At 41.4% G+C, this 22,359-nt stretch overlaps 1 protein-coding gene across 10 annotated transcripts in view; it reads left to right on the top strand.

Moving 5' to 3' along the window:
• The first annotated feature begins 4,550 nt into the window (after nucleotides 1–4,550).
• LOC110255457 (uncharacterized) overlaps nucleotides 4,551–22,359 on the top strand; it is a 73,136-nt gene continuing 55,327 nt past the window's right edge. For 7 of the 10 annotated variants that reach the window (XR_014816743.1, XR_014816739.1, XR_014816742.1 and 4 more), the window contains exons 1-3: nucleotides 4,551–4,761; nucleotides 14,280–14,398; nucleotides 16,558–16,706. Coding sequence is in view for 2 of the 10 variants with exons in the window: in XM_084978377.1 (XP_084834503.1) it covers nucleotides 16,698–16,706 (9 nt within the window). In the remaining 8 variants the exon portion in view is untranslated. Of the gene's footprint in view, nucleotides 4,762–9,138; nucleotides 14,399–16,557; nucleotides 16,707–22,359 lie in introns of those variants that run through there. The other 3 variants (XR_014816740.1, XR_002335730.2, XR_014816745.1) reach the window with 1 other exon arrangement.

The raw sequence follows: 22,359 nt of genomic DNA, 5'->3' as shown, positions 1-22,359 counted from the left end.
GCCTTGGCCACAGCCACAGCAATGCTGGATCTGAGAAGCATCTGCAATCTACACCGCAGCTCATAGCAACTCCCTCCCAGGTAATTTTTAAGAGAAATCCAGAGTTCTTTCATGGTGCAGGGGAAACGAATCCAATTAGGAACCATGAGTTTTCAGGTTCAATCCCCGGCCTCGTACAGAGTGTTAAGGATCCGGCGTTGCTGTGAGCTGTGCTGTATGTTGCAGACACAGCTCGGATCTGGTGTTGCTGTGGCTGTGGTGTAGGCCAGCAGCAATAGCTCCGATTAGATTCCTAGCCTGGGGAACCTCCATATGCCGCACATGCGGACCTAAAAAAAAGACAAAAAAAAAAAAAAAGAGAGAGAGAGAGAGAGAGAAATCATAGCTGCTCAGAAAGCTGTAAGTGGTATTTTCTTCATGATAAACAGAGGCGCCAGAAAGATTATACATAGGTCCTTCCTTCCTTCCTTCCTTCCTTTTCTTTCTTAGCCCCAAAAACCCTCCATAAGAGAGCAAAAGCAAAACATAAACATTTTCTTAATTTCTGCTTTTTTTTTTTCTTGAATCTTTATTGCTGTATTTATTTGACCCAAAGATATTTGGGGATGAAGATTTCAGAATATTTCACACAACTTCTATGAATGCAGACATAGAAGAGAAGAGTTGGAAAGAATAGCCAAACAAGTTGGGAGGGAAATCAAATGGGCTTGAAAGAACTGGGAACTGCGTGATGGAAGCAACATTCCCCAAGATCTGTCTCAGACTCTGACCTTGAACTAGGAATCCTCGACCATGGGGTTGTCTGTAGATCACAGCGAGAGAGTCCTACAGGTGAAAGGAAGAAGGAAGAAAGTATAAGAGACATGGAGAGAAGTTACAAAGAGTAGAAAGATGGGGGAAAGCCTAGGATAAGAGAAAGAAAGGAGAGAAAGGGAGAGGAGGGGTAGGGAAGGGAAGAAAGGAAAATGGAGTGAAGAGAGTCAAAACCACACAGGAAACCAGCCGGCTTAGAAGGCAGAAAGGCCGTACAGATCTTACTTTTTCCAGGCACAAACAATTTTCAGTAGGTGATTTTTAAAGTTTTTGTTTGTTTTGTTTCCTCTTGGAAATTTAGTTCAGCAAGGGAAACCCAAATTTATTTTGACAAATGCATCATTAAAAGAAAAAAAATGCCAAAAGACATTGAACATCTGAATGATTTAACATGTATATTGAAAAAGCCTTTAGTTCCCAGTCCTAAACTGTGAAGTAACCAACTTCATAATTTGCAACTTAAAATGTCATTTTCAGAAAAATAAGTAAAAAGCTAGCAGCATTAAAGGATGCCACATCGTAATAAATCAGGATGAAGGGAAGCTATGTATTTTTATTTTTTTGCTAAGAACCACACACACACTTTACTAACGGCACACACACACACACACACACACACACACACACACACACACACACACAAAGCTGCTTCTAAAGGAAGGGAGATTTTGAGGCGCTAATGTGAATCAGTGGGTCTGTTAGTATATGGGAATGTTTGTCATGCTTGCTTGACGGTGGGACTGATGAAAATATGTATTGTGCACACGCGTGTGTGTGTGTGTGTCTACACAGAATTTTAACTATGGAATACTTTATGCACTTTAAAGCAACTTTGGGGTTCAAAATGAGTAGCAGATTTATTAGGCTAGTTTCTTTTGGGAGATTTCTTTTGTGAAAGAGGAAGAAAGAAATACAGTATTTGTCATCTAAGTCTTAGCCTCTGACAGTAAGGAATTGTTCTTGCAATCTCATTTCAATTGTCCTAAGCAGTAAGATTTCCTTTGCTCTGTTTGGGAAACAAGTTTCATAAATAACTCTTTCTACACTCAAGGAATTATTTTCTGACATTCAAGTCTAAAGCCCTTTCCTTTGTTTTATTTACCTATTCCCAATTATACATTCAGAACCCTCTGAAAAAATTATTTAATCTATCTGGCTAGGGGTGATAACAGTAAATGAACAACTGGAGACTTTTCTATTCAAATATGCGTTTCCTGGAGTAACGCAAAGGAATTTTGATTGTATGGAAATGCAGTGCAAATATGGAGCATGTGCGCTTTCAGGTTTCACGGGAAAGAGCCCTGTGCAAGCACGAACTGAATCAATGACGAGAAGATCTTTGGGGTGGCCTCAGAGGTTAGATCCCACATAGCGGATGTCAGAAGGCTCCCGCGTTTGAATAAATGTATTCTGAAGTAGTGAATTCCTGACTAATTAGAAATCACAATTTCTTGCCCAATGTATATCATTAACTATGCTTCTGCTTCCATATCCTTTGGATAATAATATAACTTTTCAACAGGCAACTGTACTTCTAAAATTACTGGAGCTAAAAGATATTGATAATTTTGATATGTTTCTATTTTTAAAAAGTATTTCAATGATCTAATTGAAATCACCTTTCAGACTAACAAGTAAATGAGACTGAAAATAAAAACTTTTTATACTTTTCTGGAAAGGGATTTTTTTTATCAAGTAATATTTATTGATAACTTTAAAAATATCCTTAACCTTTGCTCTCCAAATTCCTTTATAGGAAGTTGCTGTAAAAATGACAATCATGAAAGCATCCAAAATTAGTTTATTTTATAGGTATATTTTCAACTGAAAAATAAACATTGACATTGAAACAATTAACATAAAAAGATTAGTTGAATAAACAATGGTGCATTGCTTAATGGACTATTATGCACACTTCAAAGGAGTCATATTTCAAAATATCTACTGATGTGACAATCCTCAGAATATAATCTTAAGTTTTAAAAAGCCAGATGGAAAGGTCTTCTGAATGTAACTCTGATTTTGGAGTAGGTGCATCATATGTCTTTGTTACAGTAATAGTAGAGGAAAGCCCAACTACAAGTCCAGTCTGTGACCAGGAAAAATAAATTTACTTGTACACAAGTACACATGCATCAGAGCCCAAAAGATGATACAAATCATACTTTCTTTCCTATAAAGTTCACTTTCCAGTTAATAGGGAGTCTACTTTGGAGGACAGTTAATATTTCTTTTACATCTGAGAATCTCTTCTTCGAATCTTTCTTTTCTTGAGATGGAAGTCCTGCTCCATCCCAGAGAAATGGGATGCAGGTTTTGATTTTCTGGATGTTTTACATTTCTAATCCTGAAGGGGGCGCAGTGCATTGCTTATGAGGGTTTTAGATTTTTCAGGTTTCAGTTTTGTGCTTTTTTTTTTTTAAAGAATAAATTATCAACAAGACAAACAAGCAAAACAAGCATTTCTTTTAGCCAGTATTAGCCACTTCTAGCTATTATACTCAAAGCTCTTCTCATCTGGGTGGGGGATGCATGGATAAGAGAGAAGAGGAGAAAGAAATTCTAGACACACAAATTATTGGAAAAACAGTATTCAAAATATTCTGAATGATTACTCTTGGGTTTGTGGATTCTGGATGACTTTAATTTTTAGTTTTATTTTTCCTTTATCTTCAGGATTTTCTAAAAATGAATATATATATCCTAAAGGAATTTTTCCTTTGAAAAAAGTCATTTGAAAGAGAATATATACATGTTCAAACTGCAAAATATTGATACCATTAATCTCCAATCTACTTCAATTTTTGCATACCTAACTCTTTTAGTCCAGTTACAGACACAAAAACATTTAGTAACTAGCAATTAAAATAAAAATAGAACATAAAAATATCCATCCCAGAGAGAAATTGTTTAATAGAGTACTCAATATTAGCTTCTAAATTAGATATGGATAAGATATTTTCTCTTGATTCATTTTATTTATTGTTATAACTGAGTAATAACAAACTAGATTTGCCAAGAAATTTGGTCAGGAGGGATATGCCTTTAGGATCAACATAAACCCCACAGGACAATTCAGATTCCAGTTATGTAAGCCAACACTTTTGGAGAGGCAATTGTGTTATTATGTTACTAGTTAATACTGAGTCTCTCTTAGAGGTTCAAAAGATTGGGTTCTGAGTGACAGCAACCCCCCATCCTCGCCATGGACAACCCTGGCTTACAGTTATATAAGAATTATTTGATCATCCTTTAAATATATGTTATGTGGAATTCAATAGATCACATCCAATGAAATCATTGTGAGAAGAAGTTTTAAAATTTAAGTTAATGATGTCACTTGTAAAGTGTCACGCATCATGACTGGGGCTGAGAGGAAGATGTCAGGTTTGCTAATTAAGTGGTGGCTGTTTCATCGGCTTTCCACTGGCCTTGAAATTCAAACTTCAGAAGATGGTAAACTATGACCAGCACTTGGGATGATTCACTCTTTTGTTTGTTTGTTTGTTTTTAGCAAATTAAGGCAGTGTGATTTCAACCTAGCAATGACTGTGTCTTTCCTCTCCCAAAGCATCATCTGTACCAAATTGTACAATTTGGCATCTGCCTTGACAACTCTAGCAAGCAATCATTTTGACAGGAAACCATCTGTGTTGAACAATATACACAGTGCCGACACAAAACAGAAAGGGAAAGAACAGTCCCTAGGAACAAATAATTGTCTGGAATGACCCTGGAGGTTGGTATTTGGAGTCTCGGGGGAGGGGGGGACGTATGCCAAGAGTTGAAGATTTGAGAAAATTCTTTTCCAGAACGGCTTCAGGGACAAAGACTCTCTCTTGAGGACTGAAATGGCGAGAAAGAAATATTTAATAAATAGCTACCAGCACTGGATTAAGAAGTTGGCTCTAATCTGTTCTCTTCCATTAACTCACTCTGTTTCCTGCGGTAAGCCACTTGACTTCTCGGTATTTTGTTCTTTTTTCTGCATGAACTAGTTATATGTTTCCTTGCATAAGTCACTTCACATTGGTTTGTCTATATAATAAACTTCATTATTTCTGGGAATTGTCTGTCCTTCTTTTCCATGAATTGCCCCAGCACCATTCCAAACAATGAGCCTGTCCCCTCCCACCTCTGCCAAAATTCATTGCTCCAATCATTTTTTTTTACATTATTCATTTACTTTCTTTTTAATTGTGGTAAAATTTATATAGCAAATTTACCATTTTAAGCATTTTTAAGAGTATGAGTCAGTGGCATTAATTACACTCACAATGCAACCATCACCACTATCTATTCCCAAAAGTTTTTTGTCACCTCAGACAAAAACTCTGTAACCTTAACCAACGATGCCCATGCTTCCCTGTGCTTGGTCTCTGGTCATCTCTACTCCACTTTCTAGCTCTGGGAACATCCGTCTTCTAGATATTTTGCGTGAGTGGAACCATACACGTTTTTTCGTTTTGTGTTTGTCTCTTTTCACTTAAAATAATGTTTTCAGGGTTCACCCATGTTGTAGCATATATCACAGCTTCATTGCTTCTAATGGCTGAATAATATTCCGTGGTACAAACATACCTTGCTTTGCTGTGCTTCACTGATATTGTGGTTTTTACAAATTGAAGGTGTCTGACAAGCCTGCATTTTCAGATGATGGTTAACATTTTTTTTTAGCAATAAAATATTTTTAATTAATCTATGTACATTGTTATTTTAGACGTGATCCTATAATAGACTATAGTATCTGGAGTTCCTGTTATGGCTCAGCTGGTTAAGAACCCAACTAGTATCCATGAGGATGTGGGTTTTGATCCCTGGCCTCACTCATTGAGTTAAAGGATCTGGTAAGCTGTGGTGTATGCAGCTCGGATCCTGGGTTGCTGAGGCTGTGGTGTAGGCAGGCAGCTGCAGCTCTGAATCATGTCTTAGCCTGGGAACTTCTACATGTCATGGGCGTGGCCCTAAAAAGAAAAAAAAATAGACTACAGTATGATGTAAAATAATTTTTAAATACACTAGGAAACCAGAATATCCATATGGCTCCCCTTATTGAGATATTTGCTTTATCTTAATGGTCTAGAACTGAACCTGCAGTGTCTCCGAGGTGTTCCTATATGTATCACCACATTTTAACCATTGCTCCAATCACATTCTTTCCCTTGTGATTAGAATAGGGGCTAAGAGATTCCAACTCAGAATTGTCTGTCTATTCTCTCAAATTTCCATAAATTTGAGATATCTTGGCAGCAACCATTTCCCATCATACGTACAAGGAAACTAAGAATATGATTCTGGACCAAAGATAAGAACAAAACAGACAAAGAGACTATGAAAAGATACTCAGATGGTTCATTAGTTCTTAAAGTCAAGCTTTACCTTTTTCCTCTGGATTTTGGGAGAAATTCAAACATTCATATCTATTCATTTCTTTTGTTTTTCTTAAATTAGTTTGTCACTTGTAACAAAGTGAAAACTTATTTCATATTTTGTAGGCATTTGGTATCTGATTTGCTCCTATCTTTAATTAGATGTATCACTTATAAATCTTTGGTTCTCAATAAAGAAAATAAATGACTCTATGCAAAATCAACATCCTAAATGATACGAGCTCTGTCATCCCATCCTGTTCTAACTATAGTTTTGTTTCTATTAGGGTCAAAGTTTTGGTTGTGGCTAGAGAGGGTACAAAGTACATTATTCCTGACTTAGTGGAAGAATGGTAGGACATCCCCACAGACAAATACAAAATAGCTCCTGGTGCCAGCTTTAGAAGAAACTAGAGCAGGATGTGCCTGTTCCATCCCAGCTTTACTAAGTGATTCTGATTTCTCATACTTGGGTCTGATTGTCCCTCCAGTATTATTAGAAATTGCAAATGAAAAATACCGTTTAAGCAAGTGCTTCAGATGCTATGCAGTTGGCAAGATGTGACTCCTTCAGATCTAAAGTTGCTGGGAGAAAGAATTGTCTGATTGTTGTCAGAAGGGGACTGCCTGAGGTGGATCTCTTTGCTTACCGTCCATAGGCACCTAAGGGCAGTAGCCATCAGAGCTCAAGGACCACAACCAAACTATACACCGGAAACGGTAACCAAAGGCCTAGTAATAGCCCTTTGAATCCGGATCCTCTGGTGTGATTTATCTCCTCAGTTTCTTTTCTGTCCATTTTCAATCTCCTGCCTTGGCATCTTTGCTTGTGTAGTTTCTCCTATATGGGCATGGTTCCTGTTCTCCTAGTCTCAATTCCAACTTTATCTGTTGGAAGAAAGTTTAGCTTGCTTGATCACACAGTGACTGTCTCTTCCTCGAAATTCAAAGTGTGTGAGGTTAGCATTATTCATTTGAAAATCACGTGGTGCCTTCTAAGCATGATGCTATGTATTCTAACAAATAAATTCAGTGGCTAAACCCAAGAGAAAACTTAGCCTTTATTTATTTATTTATTTATTTTTGTCTTTTTGTCTTTTTGCCTTTTCTGGGGCTGCTCCCACAGCATATGGAGGTTCCCAGGCTAGGGGTCTAATTGGAGTTGTAGCCACCAGCCTATGCCAGAGCCACAGCAATGCAGAATCCGAGCTGCGTCTGTAACCCTACACCACAGCTCATGGCAACACCGGATCCTTAACCCATTGAACGAGGCCAGGGATCGAACCCGCAGCCCCATGGTTCCTGGTCGGATTCGTTAACCACTGAGGCACGATGGGAACTCTGAAACTTACTTCTTATTCATGGCATAGTGCAGGTTTCCAGTCATCTGACATTTTTCCTCCAAGAGTTGATCCAGTAACCCAGATTCCTTCCATCACACTCTCCTATCACATATGCCCCAAGACATTAGCGTCTTCTGTATCCTTCCAACAGATCAGAGACACCAAAGCACCTCAGCCTAGAAGTGACAAACTTGCATTTTCTTTATATTCTATTAGAAAAGAACTAGTCACATAGCCTCACCCGTAAGTATGTTGAGAAATGTAGTTTCTGGCTGGAAACAGCCTTCGGAATTCAACTCTAAACTATAGAAGTAGAAGCTTGCATGTTGGTGGATGGTTGGTTAGCTGTCTTCTCCACACATTTCTTGCACTTAACGTACATACTCACTATAAGCAATATTTCTCATTTCAGGCCTTATATTCTTTTTTTTTTTTTTTTTGTCTTTTGTATTTTTAGGGCCACACCCACGGCAGACAGATGTTCTCAGGCCAGGAGTCTAATCAGAGCTACAGCTGCCGGCCTATGCCACCTAGGAAGCAATGGAAATATTATCTTTAAAAATATGGTATTGTGGGAATTCCTGTTATGATGTAATAGGAACAGCAGCATCTCTGAGGTGTGGGATGCAGGCTTAATCCTGGCCTGGCACAATTGGTTAAGGATCTGGCGTTGACACAGTTGCATAGGATCTAATCTCTGACCAGGGTACTCCATATGCTGCAGGGAACCCCCCCCCAAATGATATTATGCTTTATTCAATGATATTTAGGGAGTTTCCACTGCAGCTCAGTGGGTTAAGAAACTGACTAATATCCATGAGGATGTGAGTTCGATCCTTGGCCTCATTCAGTGGGTTAAAGGATCTGGCATTGATGCAAGCTGTGATGCAGGTCACAGATGTGGCTCAGATTCCGAGTTGCTGTGGCAGCTGCAGCTTTGATTGAACCCCTAGCCTGTGAACCTCCATATGTTACAGGTGCGGCCCTAAGAAGAAAAAAAAAATTATTTCACAAACATTTATGGAGCAACTGCAATGTGCCAAATATTATGCCAGATGTTTTGGCAAAGGAAATAAATGTCTTGGAGTTCCTGACCATGAGAGTTTACAGTAAGACCAATGAGAAAAAGTCAGTTATGAATGTATAGATGGACAGAGCCATACAGATATATGTACAGAATGGAATGCAGTCGACGAACAGACCCCAGAGGGAGAGTCTCTCCTTCTTTTAACAGTTTGATCTGTTGAGATGCACTCTAGATAGAAACCATTATCCTCAATGTTACTAATAAAAAAATGAGATTGACATAGCACAATACCAAACACTCTCATGTCTATTATGTGGTTCCCCCCCCCCCCATTATAATCCCTTGGGAAGATTAAGAAACCATAGCTCAGGAGTTCCCGTTGTGGCGCAGTGGTCAACGAATCCGACTAGGAACCATGAGGTTGCGGTCCCTGCCCTTGCTCAGTGGGTTAATGATTCGGCGTTGCCGTGAGCTGTGGTGTAGGTTGCAGACGCGGCTTGGATCCCGCATTGCTGTGGTTCTGGCGTAGGCCAGTGGCTACAGCTCCGATTGGACCCGTAGCCTGGGAACCTCCATATGCCGCGGGAGGGGCCCAAAGAAATAGCAAAAAGACAAAAAAAAAAAAAAAAAAAAAGAAAAAGAAAGAAAGAAACCATAGCTCAGAGAAGTAAAGTGAATTTCCACAGACTGTGTTCAATGAGTGAATGGCTAAGGTTGGAGTTGTTCCACTATTGCAACAAATTGATTCATGTCTATTACTTTCTTAGATTCCTTCAAGCTTTATACTTCTTAGTGTGTGGAAGTCAAGAGACCCAATGACAGGGCCAGGGGATACGAATGATCTCCTCAGAGCTTATCACTTTGTGAGTGTGGAGGAAATAAGAGTCTTAATGAAGGGATGGGTTGGCATTTTACAAAGCCACATGTACCGATTAAGATCCCTAGGTGGGCATCAGCTTGCTATTTTCAGTAGGTGTGCTAACTAGTAATTTGATTATATTCTTCCCTGGAGTTTCCAAAATAGGAGGAATTGAATCAGGGGCCAAACCTCCTGGCTATTCCTTTGACTATAGCAACAGTCCTGAATGAGACGGAGTCCTTCACTGAGCCTGCAGAGCAGGACTCACAAAGCAGTGTGGAGCCCACGTTGGTTCCAGACCTGCTTGCCAGCAAGCAAGCTATGCTGGCACAGAGCTGTGTTGCAGCTACACCTACTGGACTTTCCCTAAACCACAGTAGGAGGTTCAGTAGAAATATCCTTGGTGTGACAATCTAAGAAAATTTAAAAATTTCATGCCAATCCATCTTTGTCTTTAATGACCTGCACTTACACATGTGGGAAATAAGATAACTTCCTGTGGGAAGAAATAGACACAAAAGGTTATCTTAGTTTCCATATGCATAAGGATAGCTTTTTAGGTAGTAGAGAGATGACATTAAATGTTCAATTGTAGACCAAAATACAGTAAGGGGAATGTTTCTATTCTACCCAAAACGAATGCGAAATCATTGATGATATAGAAATGCAATAACATTAGAGTCTATAAATCTATTTCTAAAATACATTTATCTGCAGAGTAACCTGTGTCTCTTTTCTTCTGGTTCTAAAAGAAAGGTCAGATTTAATCATCAATGAGATTGAAGGGAGAACTCTCATTTTGAAGCTCCACATACCACCCCCAGACTGAACTCACTTTGTGCTATTTTTGGTCCTTTTGCCCTCTTCCTCTCTCTTCCAGATTCTTCTGCACCCCACAGCTTTCCCAGTCCCCCTATAAACTTGGTGCAAGCTGTAGTCCACGAGCAGCCACACCAGCCACAGCATCTTGGATTCGTTAAGAGCTTTGCAGATGAGCTCAAACTCATTTTTCATCTTATTCTTGAAGTCATCTGATTTAAGCTTGTCACATTTTCTGGGCACAAAGCTCCAAGCATGTTTTATTCATTATCTGTTCTCATCTTTGAGACAAACACCTGCAATCCATTTTGGGGTCAGGAGACATCTATGAAGTTTCAACCTATCATGCATAGGTTTTTGGGTCTTTCCTTGAGCCAAGAATCCCAGTAGCAGTGTGTGGTTCACTGCAGCTATTTGGTGGCCCATTCAAGTACTAGGGCCAGTTGTTCACTGTTTTTGGTCCTGGCATTTGAGGACAAATTGGAATTAAAATGTAAGTAATTATTTATTAAACTTTTACATCATATGACTTAAGTTTAAAGCATTTTCTCAAAATGCTTGAGAAATGATGGCAGAGAAAGGAAGGTAAGTAATAATGAGTTAAAGGCTGTTGGCCTGAGTATTGTTCCATTAGCCTTCGTACCACCTCATAAGTCACTGATAGTGACCATAAGTGGGCAAAACACTGGGCTGCACAGGATGAAAGCATGAAACTTGGTTTTGTCAATCCTTCCAGGTAGCCTGGGCCAGTTGCTCCATTTCTCTGCCTTGACATACCTACTCTTGGGAAAGGATAATTGTAAGGTGGTGAATCATTTGCACAAAAATGCCTTCTTTTCCAGGTGCTCAAAGAGAGCCCACGACCTTGATTGCGTATTCTTTTTTAGAAGTTTTGGAGTAAGAACATGAGCCAAACTGTTGTACAGCTAGATGGTATAGTAGATCAGTAGTAAAGGGAAGTATTCTGATTCCTAGTCTACTGATCTTAGGATGAACTTTGTCCTGCACAGTCTTTCTTGGCAATAAAGAATTCAACCATTTTCAAGTAATTCAAACTGCTAGAGGAAAACCAAAATTGGGTTAAAGTTTAGAGATAACAATAAACATATGCTAGCCAATTCTCCCCCAGCTTTCTACATGCTTATCTTCGTGTGGTGTGACAAAGCGATGTTTAACTAACTAGCTAACTAATTACACTTATAAATAAAATGGAAACGGCCCCAGAAAGTTAAATGCAAATAAGTCGTGCAAAGAATTCTATGGGGAGGAGCTATTGGGAAACACCATCCTCTTTGCTTCAATTCACAGAAAAACAAATAAAAGTGGTAGGTCAGAAATCAATGGGTCAGTCAGAAAACCACCTGGACACCAAGCCCAGCGCTGCTTATGGGCTCACAGCATTGGAATAACAATGGATAGAATGTGTGGCCATGATACACAAGGCTGGGGGCTGAGCCAGCTGACCACAAAGGATTGTTTTACTTTCTGTCTTACATTCTAGTAACCACCAGCCAGGTAACATGAATTTCCTCCTCTTCACCTGCTGGGAAGATAGAAATCATGCCCTAACACAGACTCTACCTTCCCAGGCACGGCTAATGTAAAGAAAAATATTCACAAAAGCTTGACCCCTTCATCGATACTTATTGTGAGCCTGTATTGAGGCTTTAAGGTATACAAATATGTATGATATGTAGTCTCTATGGACCAGGACTTTATGATCCACTTGAGAGAAATAGCAGTTCCTGAGAATTTAAGCAGCACTAGAAAAGAAGGCCAAGTTGGTTAAGTCAAGTTGGTTATGATAATAACAAAGGAGCACCACAGGTGGAAAACACAGGGGCTTAGAGGAGGCTACATATGAGCTAGAGGGGTTGAGAAGACTTCTCAATGGAGAATTCTGAGTTGGGTATTGAAGGATGGGTAGGAGTGGGGGGGGGCAGAAATAAGACCAGTTGTGGTCCCTAACAGAAAAAATAAAATCTGGGGTGCAAGAAAAGTCATAGATGGGAAGAAAAAGGCCATCTGGACAGACTCAGTGGTTCAGATACACATGCTCATGGCCCCTCTTACATGAAGCCAGTGAGCTCAGTAGGGCTGCTTGTTCGCTACAGAAATATGCACTTATTTCTCACCGCCTCTTTTTTATTTATTGTTCTAATCACTGGGCATAATAGCAGCCAAGTCATCGGAGGATGGTGCTGTGACAGGCTAATGGTCTCCGGCTTTGAAAATAACGTCTCAGTTTCTCTGAGGCCTCTTCTTTGGCAGCAGGAGACCATTAGCTTGTCACGTTGTCTGGCCCTATTGACATTATCTTTTAATTGCCCCCTAAGACCCATCTCCCAGGCAGTATGTCTGCAATTTTCACAGCACTGGGCTTTTTGGACAGACGTCCCAATTCATTTTATCATCTAACTTCAGAAGGTCTAAGGGTGAAAGAAGATGAAAGGCTTTTCAGAATGTAGAGGAGCATGACAGGAAGGAGCAGGCAAGGCTACATTCGTGACTATTAAAGACAAAGTAAAGTTGCAAGGAAGGCAAGCTATTCTGCAAGAATTCTAGAAACAAATGTGTGTGTGTGGCTATATGTCAGAACAAGTATACCAAGTTAAATAGGGTATTCAAGCCAAAACTCCAATTTCTAAGCCGAGTGTTTTTATAGTTTTGTATAGGGCATAATTAGGGAAGCAGAAGACCGCCAAATCCTGGAATATTTGCTCTGCCCTCAACTTGTCTTTGGAGACGGAGCTGCATGGCTGGGTGGTCCTCTCTGTGGGCTCCGTTGTTTCTGTCAAGTGTCTAAAGTGTTATTTTGTCCAGGAGGTTGGCCAGCTGTTCCCTCTCTCTTTTGAGGACACGATAAAGTGAACAAGCTTAAACTGTGTGAAAAGCTAAATGGGAATGAGAGAGCAGTTGGGGACGGTGGAGGTTTTGAGATCAGACAGTGAAAGGGAATGGGAATTCCTCGTTGTGAACAGCTGGTTCTGGTGTGGGATGGGGTGGGGGTAGCCTGGTCAGGAGCCTCCAGGTGGGCAGGGGTGGGTGAAGGAGGAGAGGGTTAGGAAACAAGAGGGACAGGGTAGCGCTTCCTACGGTTTAGCCAGTCCATGGTGGAGGTCCAGTTCGTGGAGCCAGTCTCTGGATCCTGAGACTGGCATGCATGTTTTGTTTTTTTTTGTGTGTGTGTGTTTTTTTTTTTTTGTGCCATGCCTACTGGCATGCAGAAGTTCTCCAGCCAGGGACCGATCCCCCAACAGCCTCAACCCTATGACCTCAGTGACAATGCTGGATCCTTAACCCACTGCGCCCCTGGAGACCTCCAGGGATGGGCACTATTGGCGGGTGTGTGTGTGGCGGGGGGAGGGGGGGGTGGTTCAGGCACAGAGTGGGAGGTGGACTCCGTTTCTTGGAAGGTCACTTCTCTCTGGCTGGAGGCCTGGGAGTTGGGCCTTCATCATCTTACTGGCTATGAACTTCCCCTGGAGGTCGTTAGTTAGGAAAACGGGTTTGGCTTAAATACTCCCCCATCCATGTACCGTCCTAGGACCCAGTGCACAGGGACACCAGGGGTTTGCTTATTTGGGGATGTGCTTTTCCTCGGCCCAGCTCTGGGAGAGATGGCTCCCTGCCCGTGTTCCCGGCTCACAATAGCATCGTGGCTGCCAGCCTCTGATTAAAGGCCTCCCTGGGGCCTTCGCTGGTAGCCTGTCCTCTTTCCCTCTGCCCCACCCTCCTCTACATTCCAGAATCCCCTCCCTCTTCCTGTTATTGTCCTGCTCCTTTCTGATAAGATTACATTTGTCCTTATGAAGAGGAATTTTTCTTTCCTGTACGTTAATGGTTTTCAAAGGCCCACTAATGAAAAGATCCCTATCCCAACACCAGATAATTTATACTAAGTGTTGAGGGATCTGAGAGGGAATGGGGGGCCCGGGGGGTGGGGTGGGGGAGGCCCGATTCTCCTTTAATCACTTACAAAACATTTGACAAGACTATCACCGAGCTGGTGAGGCTGGTTTCCAAATGCCGTTTTGTTTTGGCTACAGGGAAAGCAATTGCCTTTTACAAGCTGGAGTGAATAGTTCAGCTGGAAAGGGGAGTCCGAAGATGTGAGGCCCAAAGTGAACTTCGCTACTGTGCTTAGTTGTTCACATATGGTTTGCGGGTGAGTTCCTTCCTACTAACCTCAGCTTCCGCATTTGTGAAATGGGGCTGTTCGTCTCCGCGGGGTTCTCGTGAGGGTTAGTGACATAGCCTGTCAGTCATTCTGTGTAAGTGGGAAATATAAGTATAAATATAAGGTAGTTTGATGACCTAAATATGCCAACTGTGACTAAGGTGAGATGCATGAATTCTAGGATACAGGGCCCATAAAGGGTTTTAGAAAGTCAGGCATCATCTTCCTCTTTCTATCCAGCTCTGCACTGGATCTCAGGGATCTGGATAAAATGCCGTAGAGATCTGTTCAAGCCCTACCACATGGAAAATGGTCCTTCGCCTTCATTGCATAGGTGACAAAACTGAGGCCCTCAAAGAACATGAGAATCATTCGAGTTGGTGCATCTTTTCACAACAAAGCCAGCACTAGAATCCAGTCAGGATTTGAGATACGTGAGCCTGTTCTGTCCAGTCCAGCACATGATTTCTCCCACTGGGAATGGGACTGCTGTAGATTGTCCTTTAAAGACACATTGGATAGGAGTTCCTGTTGTGGCTCAGTGGAAACGAATCTGACTAGTATCCATGAGGATGCAGGTTCGTCCCTGGCCTCCCTCAGTGGGTGAAAAGGATCTGGAGTTGCCATGAGCTGTGGTGCAGGTGGCAGATGTGGCTCAGATCTGGCATGGCTGTGGCTGTGGCATGGCCCAGCGGTTACAGCTCCAATTTGACCCTTAGCCTGGGAACCTCCGTATGCCACAGGTGCGACCCTAAGAAAGACAAGTAAATAAATAAATAAATAAATAAATAAATAAATAAATAAATAAAGACATCTTGGATGTAAATGGAATAAGCCATGCATTGACTGTGGGTTCCCTAGCATGAAAGCAAAGGGCTTAGATGCATAGTTACAGCCCATGTATCTCAAGGCCGCTAGGGATCTTCTGAGTTCATTGTCTTCTAATCTGTCTTCCTGTTCCTGTTGGCTTCGCTGACTTACCCCTCTCTTGGCCCTGATTGAGCCCCTTGGCTGGCTAACTTACCAGAAGTTGCACTGGAGGGCAGTACTCTGGTCTGCTTATCAGGTTCAGAGAAATTTGACCTCCCTTAGTGCAATGGCAAACCTTCTCCCACCACCTGGAAATAAAACTATTTCCGTGGAAACCATAAGAACGTAGGGGAAAGCCATTGATTCCTATGCCAGTGAGGCTGGAGATACAAGACCCAGCAATTCTCAGGAAAAAAAGGGTCTGAAGCCATGCTTCACCAACTTAGATGCCAATTAGCGTCATTGGTGGAGCTCGTAAAATGTTTAGATGCCCAAGCTGCAGCCTAGGGTGGTGACTGGCCAACCTTATCATGGATCAGAAACATTGCGGGGCTTGTTAAAACAGATTGCTGGGCTCCACCCTCAGAGTTTCTGATTCAGTGTGTTGCTTGTGGGGTCTGAGGGTTTTCAGTTCTAACACACTCCTGGATAAGAGTGTCTTGCTGGTCCAGGGACCTCATTTTGAGAAACATGTCCCTAGACCAATTACATCAAAATTTCTGGGGATAGGATCCAAATATCTATACTTTTTTAAAACTGCCTGGGTGATGCCAATGTGGAGCCAAGCTTGGGTATAGATAGGCATACCCGGAATAGAGGGCAATGCAAACACCAGAACAAGAACTATGGTGGCCCATTCATGCTTCGAATCTTCCCAAGGGGACACCGTCCTGAATTTTCTCTGGAGAGTGTGTCCTTCTGATGATCTGATGGGGAGGCATCTACTTCTTTGGTATGTGCTACTCAATTGGAAGGACATTAAGAATGTGGTGCGGTGGAAATGAATCCAACTAGTATCTGTGAAGATTCGGGTTTGATCCCTGGCCTCACTCAGTGGGTCAGGGATCTGGCGTTGGCATAAGCTGTGGTATAGGTCACGGATGTGGCTTGGATCCCTCGTTGCTGTGGCTGTGGCATAGGCTGGCACCTGCAGGTCCAATTCAACCCCTAGCCTGGGAATTTCCATATGCCGAACATGCGGCCCTGAAAAGACATTTAAAAAAATGAATGTGCTGTGCTAAAATATCCCTTCTTATGCTTCTTTCATCCCTTCTCCCTCCATTAATTAGTTACCTGAGCTTTACAAGTTACCCATGCTTACTCCCTGTGTCTCCCAGACCCTGGAAAGTCCAGCCTGAATTCCTGAGGGATGCTGGAAGGAGTGAAGTGAGAGACTGACACGTGTTCCCATCCCATCCCTGTAGCCTGGAGACATTTCCAGCTGAAAGAAAAGTATAAAAGACACAGTAACTGTGAAATGCTGAAGGTTAGTATCTTCTCCTTACATGGTTATCTGTAGTCCTGGTCACACTCAAGAAAACAGCATCTCTGTTCTGGGGAAACTTGGCAGGAAGGATGTAACAGCTTCTTACCACCTGAAGTCAGTGGAAAGACACTTGCTGAAATGGAGGCAGCAGATATACACCTGATATTTAGTCATCACTTAAGAGAGCTAACAATTACTATTGATCTGTTCTATGATCATGCTCATTTCATGCATTTTCTTAATTTGATCACAGCAACCTTATGAAACAGCCATTAGATTTCTATATTAGAGAGGGGACATTAAGGTTCAGAGAGGTAATATAGTTCACCAAAGGTGGTAAAGCCAGGATTCCTACTTAAGTCAGACCTAGTAGAGCAGTGAGAGCTAGAGTTTTCTGTCCTTTGGACAGATCAGGATGGGAGACTGGGCATCAACAGAGAGCTAAGGCCAGTCAAGTACAGAGACTGGAACCACTATGAGTAGGAGAACTGCTACAGAGGCTTGAGAAGGAGGCTAATTTGGGAGGAAAGGGGATGGTTCTGAAGACTATGAAACCAGATTCATAATTTGGCTTGAGACCTCCTTCCTGCTCTAGGACAGTACTTGGTCAATGAACAAACACAAAAACAACACAAGCTTGAAAACTTTATTCTCACTTGCCAAAGACATTGTTAACGTGATTTAGTCATTTGTGTGTACACATCCATAATAGAGTTGCAAACTCCGGAGACATGTCATAAATGCTGACTTGCAGCTTGTTTTTTTGTTTGTTTGTTTTTGGCTTTGGGGTTTTTTGTTTGTTTGTTTGTTTGTATTTTAATCTATTCATAATTCAACCTGAAAATTTTGTTGATGTTGATATTTTTCTAAAGTATGACTTTAAGGAGTGTATTTTATTATACTGTATGAGTGTCTTGTATTTAACCTGTTCTCTATTGTAAGGCTTTTGCTTTTATCCAGTTGTCCTCCTTATAAAACAAAATTACAATGAAGGTTTTATCAAATTTTGCATCTTTCCTTATTCCTAATAAACAATTCCTAGAACGTGAACTGTTGGATCCTGCCTATGCATATTTTTATGGTCTTCTATACCTATTACCAAATTCCTTTACAGGAAGTTTTTGTTTTGTTAAACTAGTTTTCAACCCTCATTATCAGAGGATCCCCATTTCTGGCAGCCTTGCAAACACTGGGTATTGATACTTTTTTATTCTTTATTTTTTGGGACCACACCCATGGCATGTGGAAATTCTCAAGCTGGGGGCTGAACCTGTGCCACTATGACCCAGCAGAGCCTTAACTTGCGGTGCAACAGGGGAACTCCTGCATATTAATACTTTTAATTTCCAATTGGATAGGTGAAAATTTGTGCTCATTGAATTTTTTATTGTCATCACATTTTCCTAAAAAAAAATTATTTAACCAACTAGAATTTCTACACTAGTCATGGGTTTATCAACTTCCTTGTAATCAAAAATGTTTGCTTAAATCATAATTTAGATACATTGATACACTTAATCACACTTTCTTTTTATGCTCTTATTCTACCTTCATCTTCATCAACTCTGGACTTTCTGACTTAGAATTCCTACATAGAGAGTGCATATATAATGTATGTCTGGATGGGAGTGTTATTTCCTCCCCAAACCCTGTGTTTTGGAACTAAAAAAAAAAGCATATATTTTTTTTTTCCTTAGGAAAACCCGCATTTCTACTTGTGTTCATTTCTCTACCATTCTCCACCCGCTGTTAGCCACCTCATTTCCCAATTAACCCAGGCATCCTTGATTCTGGGGGTAAAAGGCGAAACTGAGCACTGTGCAGACAATATATAATACCCCCACGAGGGCGTCAGAATTTGACAGCCTTCAATAGGTTAATTTTTCAAAGTGGTAAGCTGATATTTCTGTATAAAATGCACATCTGCAGGGTAAATGGTATTAAGTGTTGGTGAATTATGGTCCCAGCCTAGGGGTCACTTGGGCTTCAATGCTACAAACACCTTAATGCTTTTTTGAATGAAGGCTCCACTAATTGCTTCCATATGACTCTCCCACGGCCCCTCCTCCCCGCCTCCATCACTGTCCCTACCCCCTCGCTGTTGTGCCCAAGCACAGAAATAATGAGCTATGAAACTGTACCATATTGATTGGGGGCTGATGTGAGAACAGAACCTGCCATTTTTTCCCTGGATTTGCTTTGACGCTTGACATTCAGACAACTTTGGGGTCAAGTCCCAGAAGTCCTGAGTCCTCCCTCCCTGCTCCCAACTCCCCATTCCTTTAAACCACTGGGAGTGCACACTTAGACTGTGAAGGGGGCAGCCAGATCATCAATTAGCTCAACTGTTGGGTTGTCTGGCGGGAGTGGGATCTGAGGGCTTCTTAAAGGCTGTGCTGGCATGTTGATGGGGAGGAGGAAAAGGAAAGGCGTTGTGAGGATTTCCCAAGTTGCCCTTGGAAGGGTCGTCTGGGTGAGGCCAGCCAGTCCCGAAATTAGTCTCCTGAGGTTTTTCTCCACCTCATCTAGATGACCACGCACAGCCTGCCCACCACAGGCTAGAAGGAGTGCTGAGAGAAAACTCAGGCTGGCCTCCCAGAAGAGATTAAAGTCCAAGGAGGAGGGGGGAGGGAGTGGGATGGACTGGGAGTTTGGAGTTAGTAGAGGCAAACTATTACATTTAGAATGGATGGACAGCAAGGTCCTACTGTATAGCACAGGGAACTCTATCTGATCTCCAAGATGGAAAAGAATATTAAAAAGTCACTTTGCTGTACAGCAGAAATTGGCACAACATGGTAAATCAACTATGTTTTAATTAAAAATTAAAAAGAAACATCATTAATTTGGTTAAAACAGAATCAGCAAGAGATCTGGCAACGTGCAAACATGAAGAAGCCTTGCATGTATTATGCACCCATTGCACGCCAGATGCATTGGTGAGCATCCCTGACTCTACTGACCTGACTTCTTTGGGAGGCTGGTAGGAACATATGGACGTCAAGCTGCTTGCCCAAAGATTGCTGCTCCATCTTAGAGATGGTGGGTCTGGATTCACACATGGATCTGCCCGACCTCAAACCTGAGCTCTGAAGCAACATAGCTTATGGTGTGTGTCCTGGAGTCATGCAGACCTGGGCTAGAGGCTGTTTTACTCACAAATTGGGTAACCCAGAGACACTCCATTTTCATGTCTGTAAAATGAGATAATCTTTCTATATGCCCTATGCAACTCTTGTGAGAATAAAAGAATGCATGTGAAATCACAGAGTTTATAGCACCCGTGGAGCACTCTGAAGATGTTAGCTAGTATTAGTTGTTACTATTGTTACTATTACTGTGTCTTCCTAGGAGCCACTCATCCCCACACATCATGCTCCTTGACATTCAATCAGAATTAGAGTTCCCTGTGTCAGCCTCCCCCAACTTTAAGCTGAGCTTCTTCTTCTGATGCTTGACCTGACAGCATCTCTTGAGTTCCTGAAATGCTACCTGCCCTAGTCTCTTGGCAATGATACACACTGCCCTTTCCCTTTAATTATATTATTGAAGCAGTATTTTTATTTTATAGCTGTTTAATTTTGCTCATGTTTATGACCTATTCTCCCTCAACTAAATTGTACGGAGCAGGGGTCTCACATTTCTTTAAGTTTCTCAGTGCACCTGGTTTGAAGCCATGCCAGTATCGCTGCTCAAAAAAGTTGGAGAATTCTATCTTAATAAATAACAGGGTAATAAAGAGTATAAAATCTTGTGTTAGATACCCCTAAAGAAACTGGATGGAGCTTGTTTTTCTGTCCCACATCACGAGTCTGGGTCTGTACTCTTACTCTGGCTGAGGCAGGAGGTAGATGGGCTCCAGAATAGACATTTGCCACTAGCCTCTTATTTGCCCTTCTTGAGGCAGGAGAGAGGTACAACCAGCCTCTTCTTTGCACTTCCTGAGGAAGGAGATAGGTGGGCTCCAGGATAAATATTTATAACCAGCCACCTATCTATGCTTCAATATAGAAATAACAGGCACAAGGCAAATAACTGGTACTTGTCTTCTGTGAACTTGTTAAATGGTTGTAATGACAGAATCAAAAGAGCCCTGCTTGGAGAGAATGAAGAGGTCATGTGCCCCCCATCCTCAGGGTCAGGGAGACCCCAACTACCCATGCGCAGAGACACCATTCTGGGTCAGAAAGGGAGGGGTGTCCAGGCCATAATAAGGGTGGACAACTTTCCCAGCATGCTCTGTTTTGGAATCCATCTTGGCCAAAAATGCACACACGGATCAAGGGAGGGCCCTAGATCTGGTCATGTGTGAAAGAGAAAACAAAATAACTGGCCAAAGGAAGACAAAGACCCAGAAGAACTGTCCTATGTAGTCATTTAAATCACCTCTCTGGCACGATCCTCATTCAGGCACCCGCACTTCTTTGGGTGTGTATTACTGCTTTACTTCTGCCTTGGATAAACAGAATAGTTCTCTGTATTTCTGTACTTTCCCTCATGCTATACTGTGTTTCTAACAATAAATTTTATACCTATCTTTTACAGTCTTTCCCTCCTTGAAACATTCTTGCTTTCAGCAGGGGGCAAGAATCAGAGCAATTCTGCTTTCACCTCTAGCTAGTCTTAGTGGCTAGGATTTCTGGTTGTCATCCAGGGCTTCCCAGGTTCAATTCCTGAGCAGAGAATTAAGATCTTGCTTCAAGCCATCACTCACTGCTGTCTCCCTGAAAACAGGGCCACTGCAGATGGTGCTGGCCAGCTGGTATTTGGTAAAGGGAGTCTCTTTTGAAATAATTAGATATTAGTTTTGAAAAACAAAAAGAATAAAACAAAACAGAAAACCTAGGTGAATGAAACAGCCCCCAAATTGAATTCAGCCCGACTAACCTGAATTTGTTTTTAAAGATTTTATTTTCTCCATCATGGATATGGTCTTTGTAGCTAAACAAATAATTGACATGCATTTTTCTTTACCCGAGACAGTCAGGCTGAATGTATTTACTAGTAGGGTTCTTTCAGATAAGTTTTGTAGAAACTCAACACAAACTAACTTGAGGGGAAAAAAAAAAAAACAACAACGGATGTTAGAGACGAATTAAAAAACCAGAACAGCTTTCAGAGATCTTAAAAACTAAATTCTAAACCATCCTCCTCTCACTGCCTCCCCTACCTCTTTTTCTACCTTCCCAAGTGACAGATGTATTCTCTGCCTGTTTTTTTTTTTTTTTTGAGTTCTGAGATTATATTTTTAATACTCCACAATCAAATAAGAAAAGAATTTTCTCCACTAGCTCTACTTAAGAAGAATTCTGATACAAACAGGAGTATGGGGTATTATAATTAGCATAGTCTGGGTCCCATGTACCCTCCACTCTCACTCTTGCCTGCTTTGTTTAGAATGGCCACTGTTCGACAATCTTAAGACAGCAGGCATGGAAAGGTTAAGCAATGAATATTGTTAGATTGCTGCTCTTGTGCTCACTCATCATGTATTTATTTAACAAATATTTACTGAACACTTAAGAGAGAATGAACAAGAAAGATGGTTATTACCCTTATGGACCTTGTATTCAAGGTGGGAGGAGGGGTGATTAAATAATGCCTAACAATAGGTGAGGTAAGTGCAGTGGGAGGAAAAGTTTGGGTGCCCCAG

Source organism: Sus scrofa, chromosome 9, assembly GCF_054392235.1.
Source record: "Sus scrofa isolate SSC_HxYL_T2T_F1_AM1 chromosome 9, Sscrofa_HxYL_maternal_Yorkshire_Landrace_v2.0, whole genome shotgun sequence".
NCBI classification, from domain to species: domain Eukaryota; kingdom Metazoa; phylum Chordata; class Mammalia; order Artiodactyla; family Suidae; genus Sus; species Sus scrofa.
This window is presented reverse-complemented; position numbering and strand designations above follow the sequence as displayed.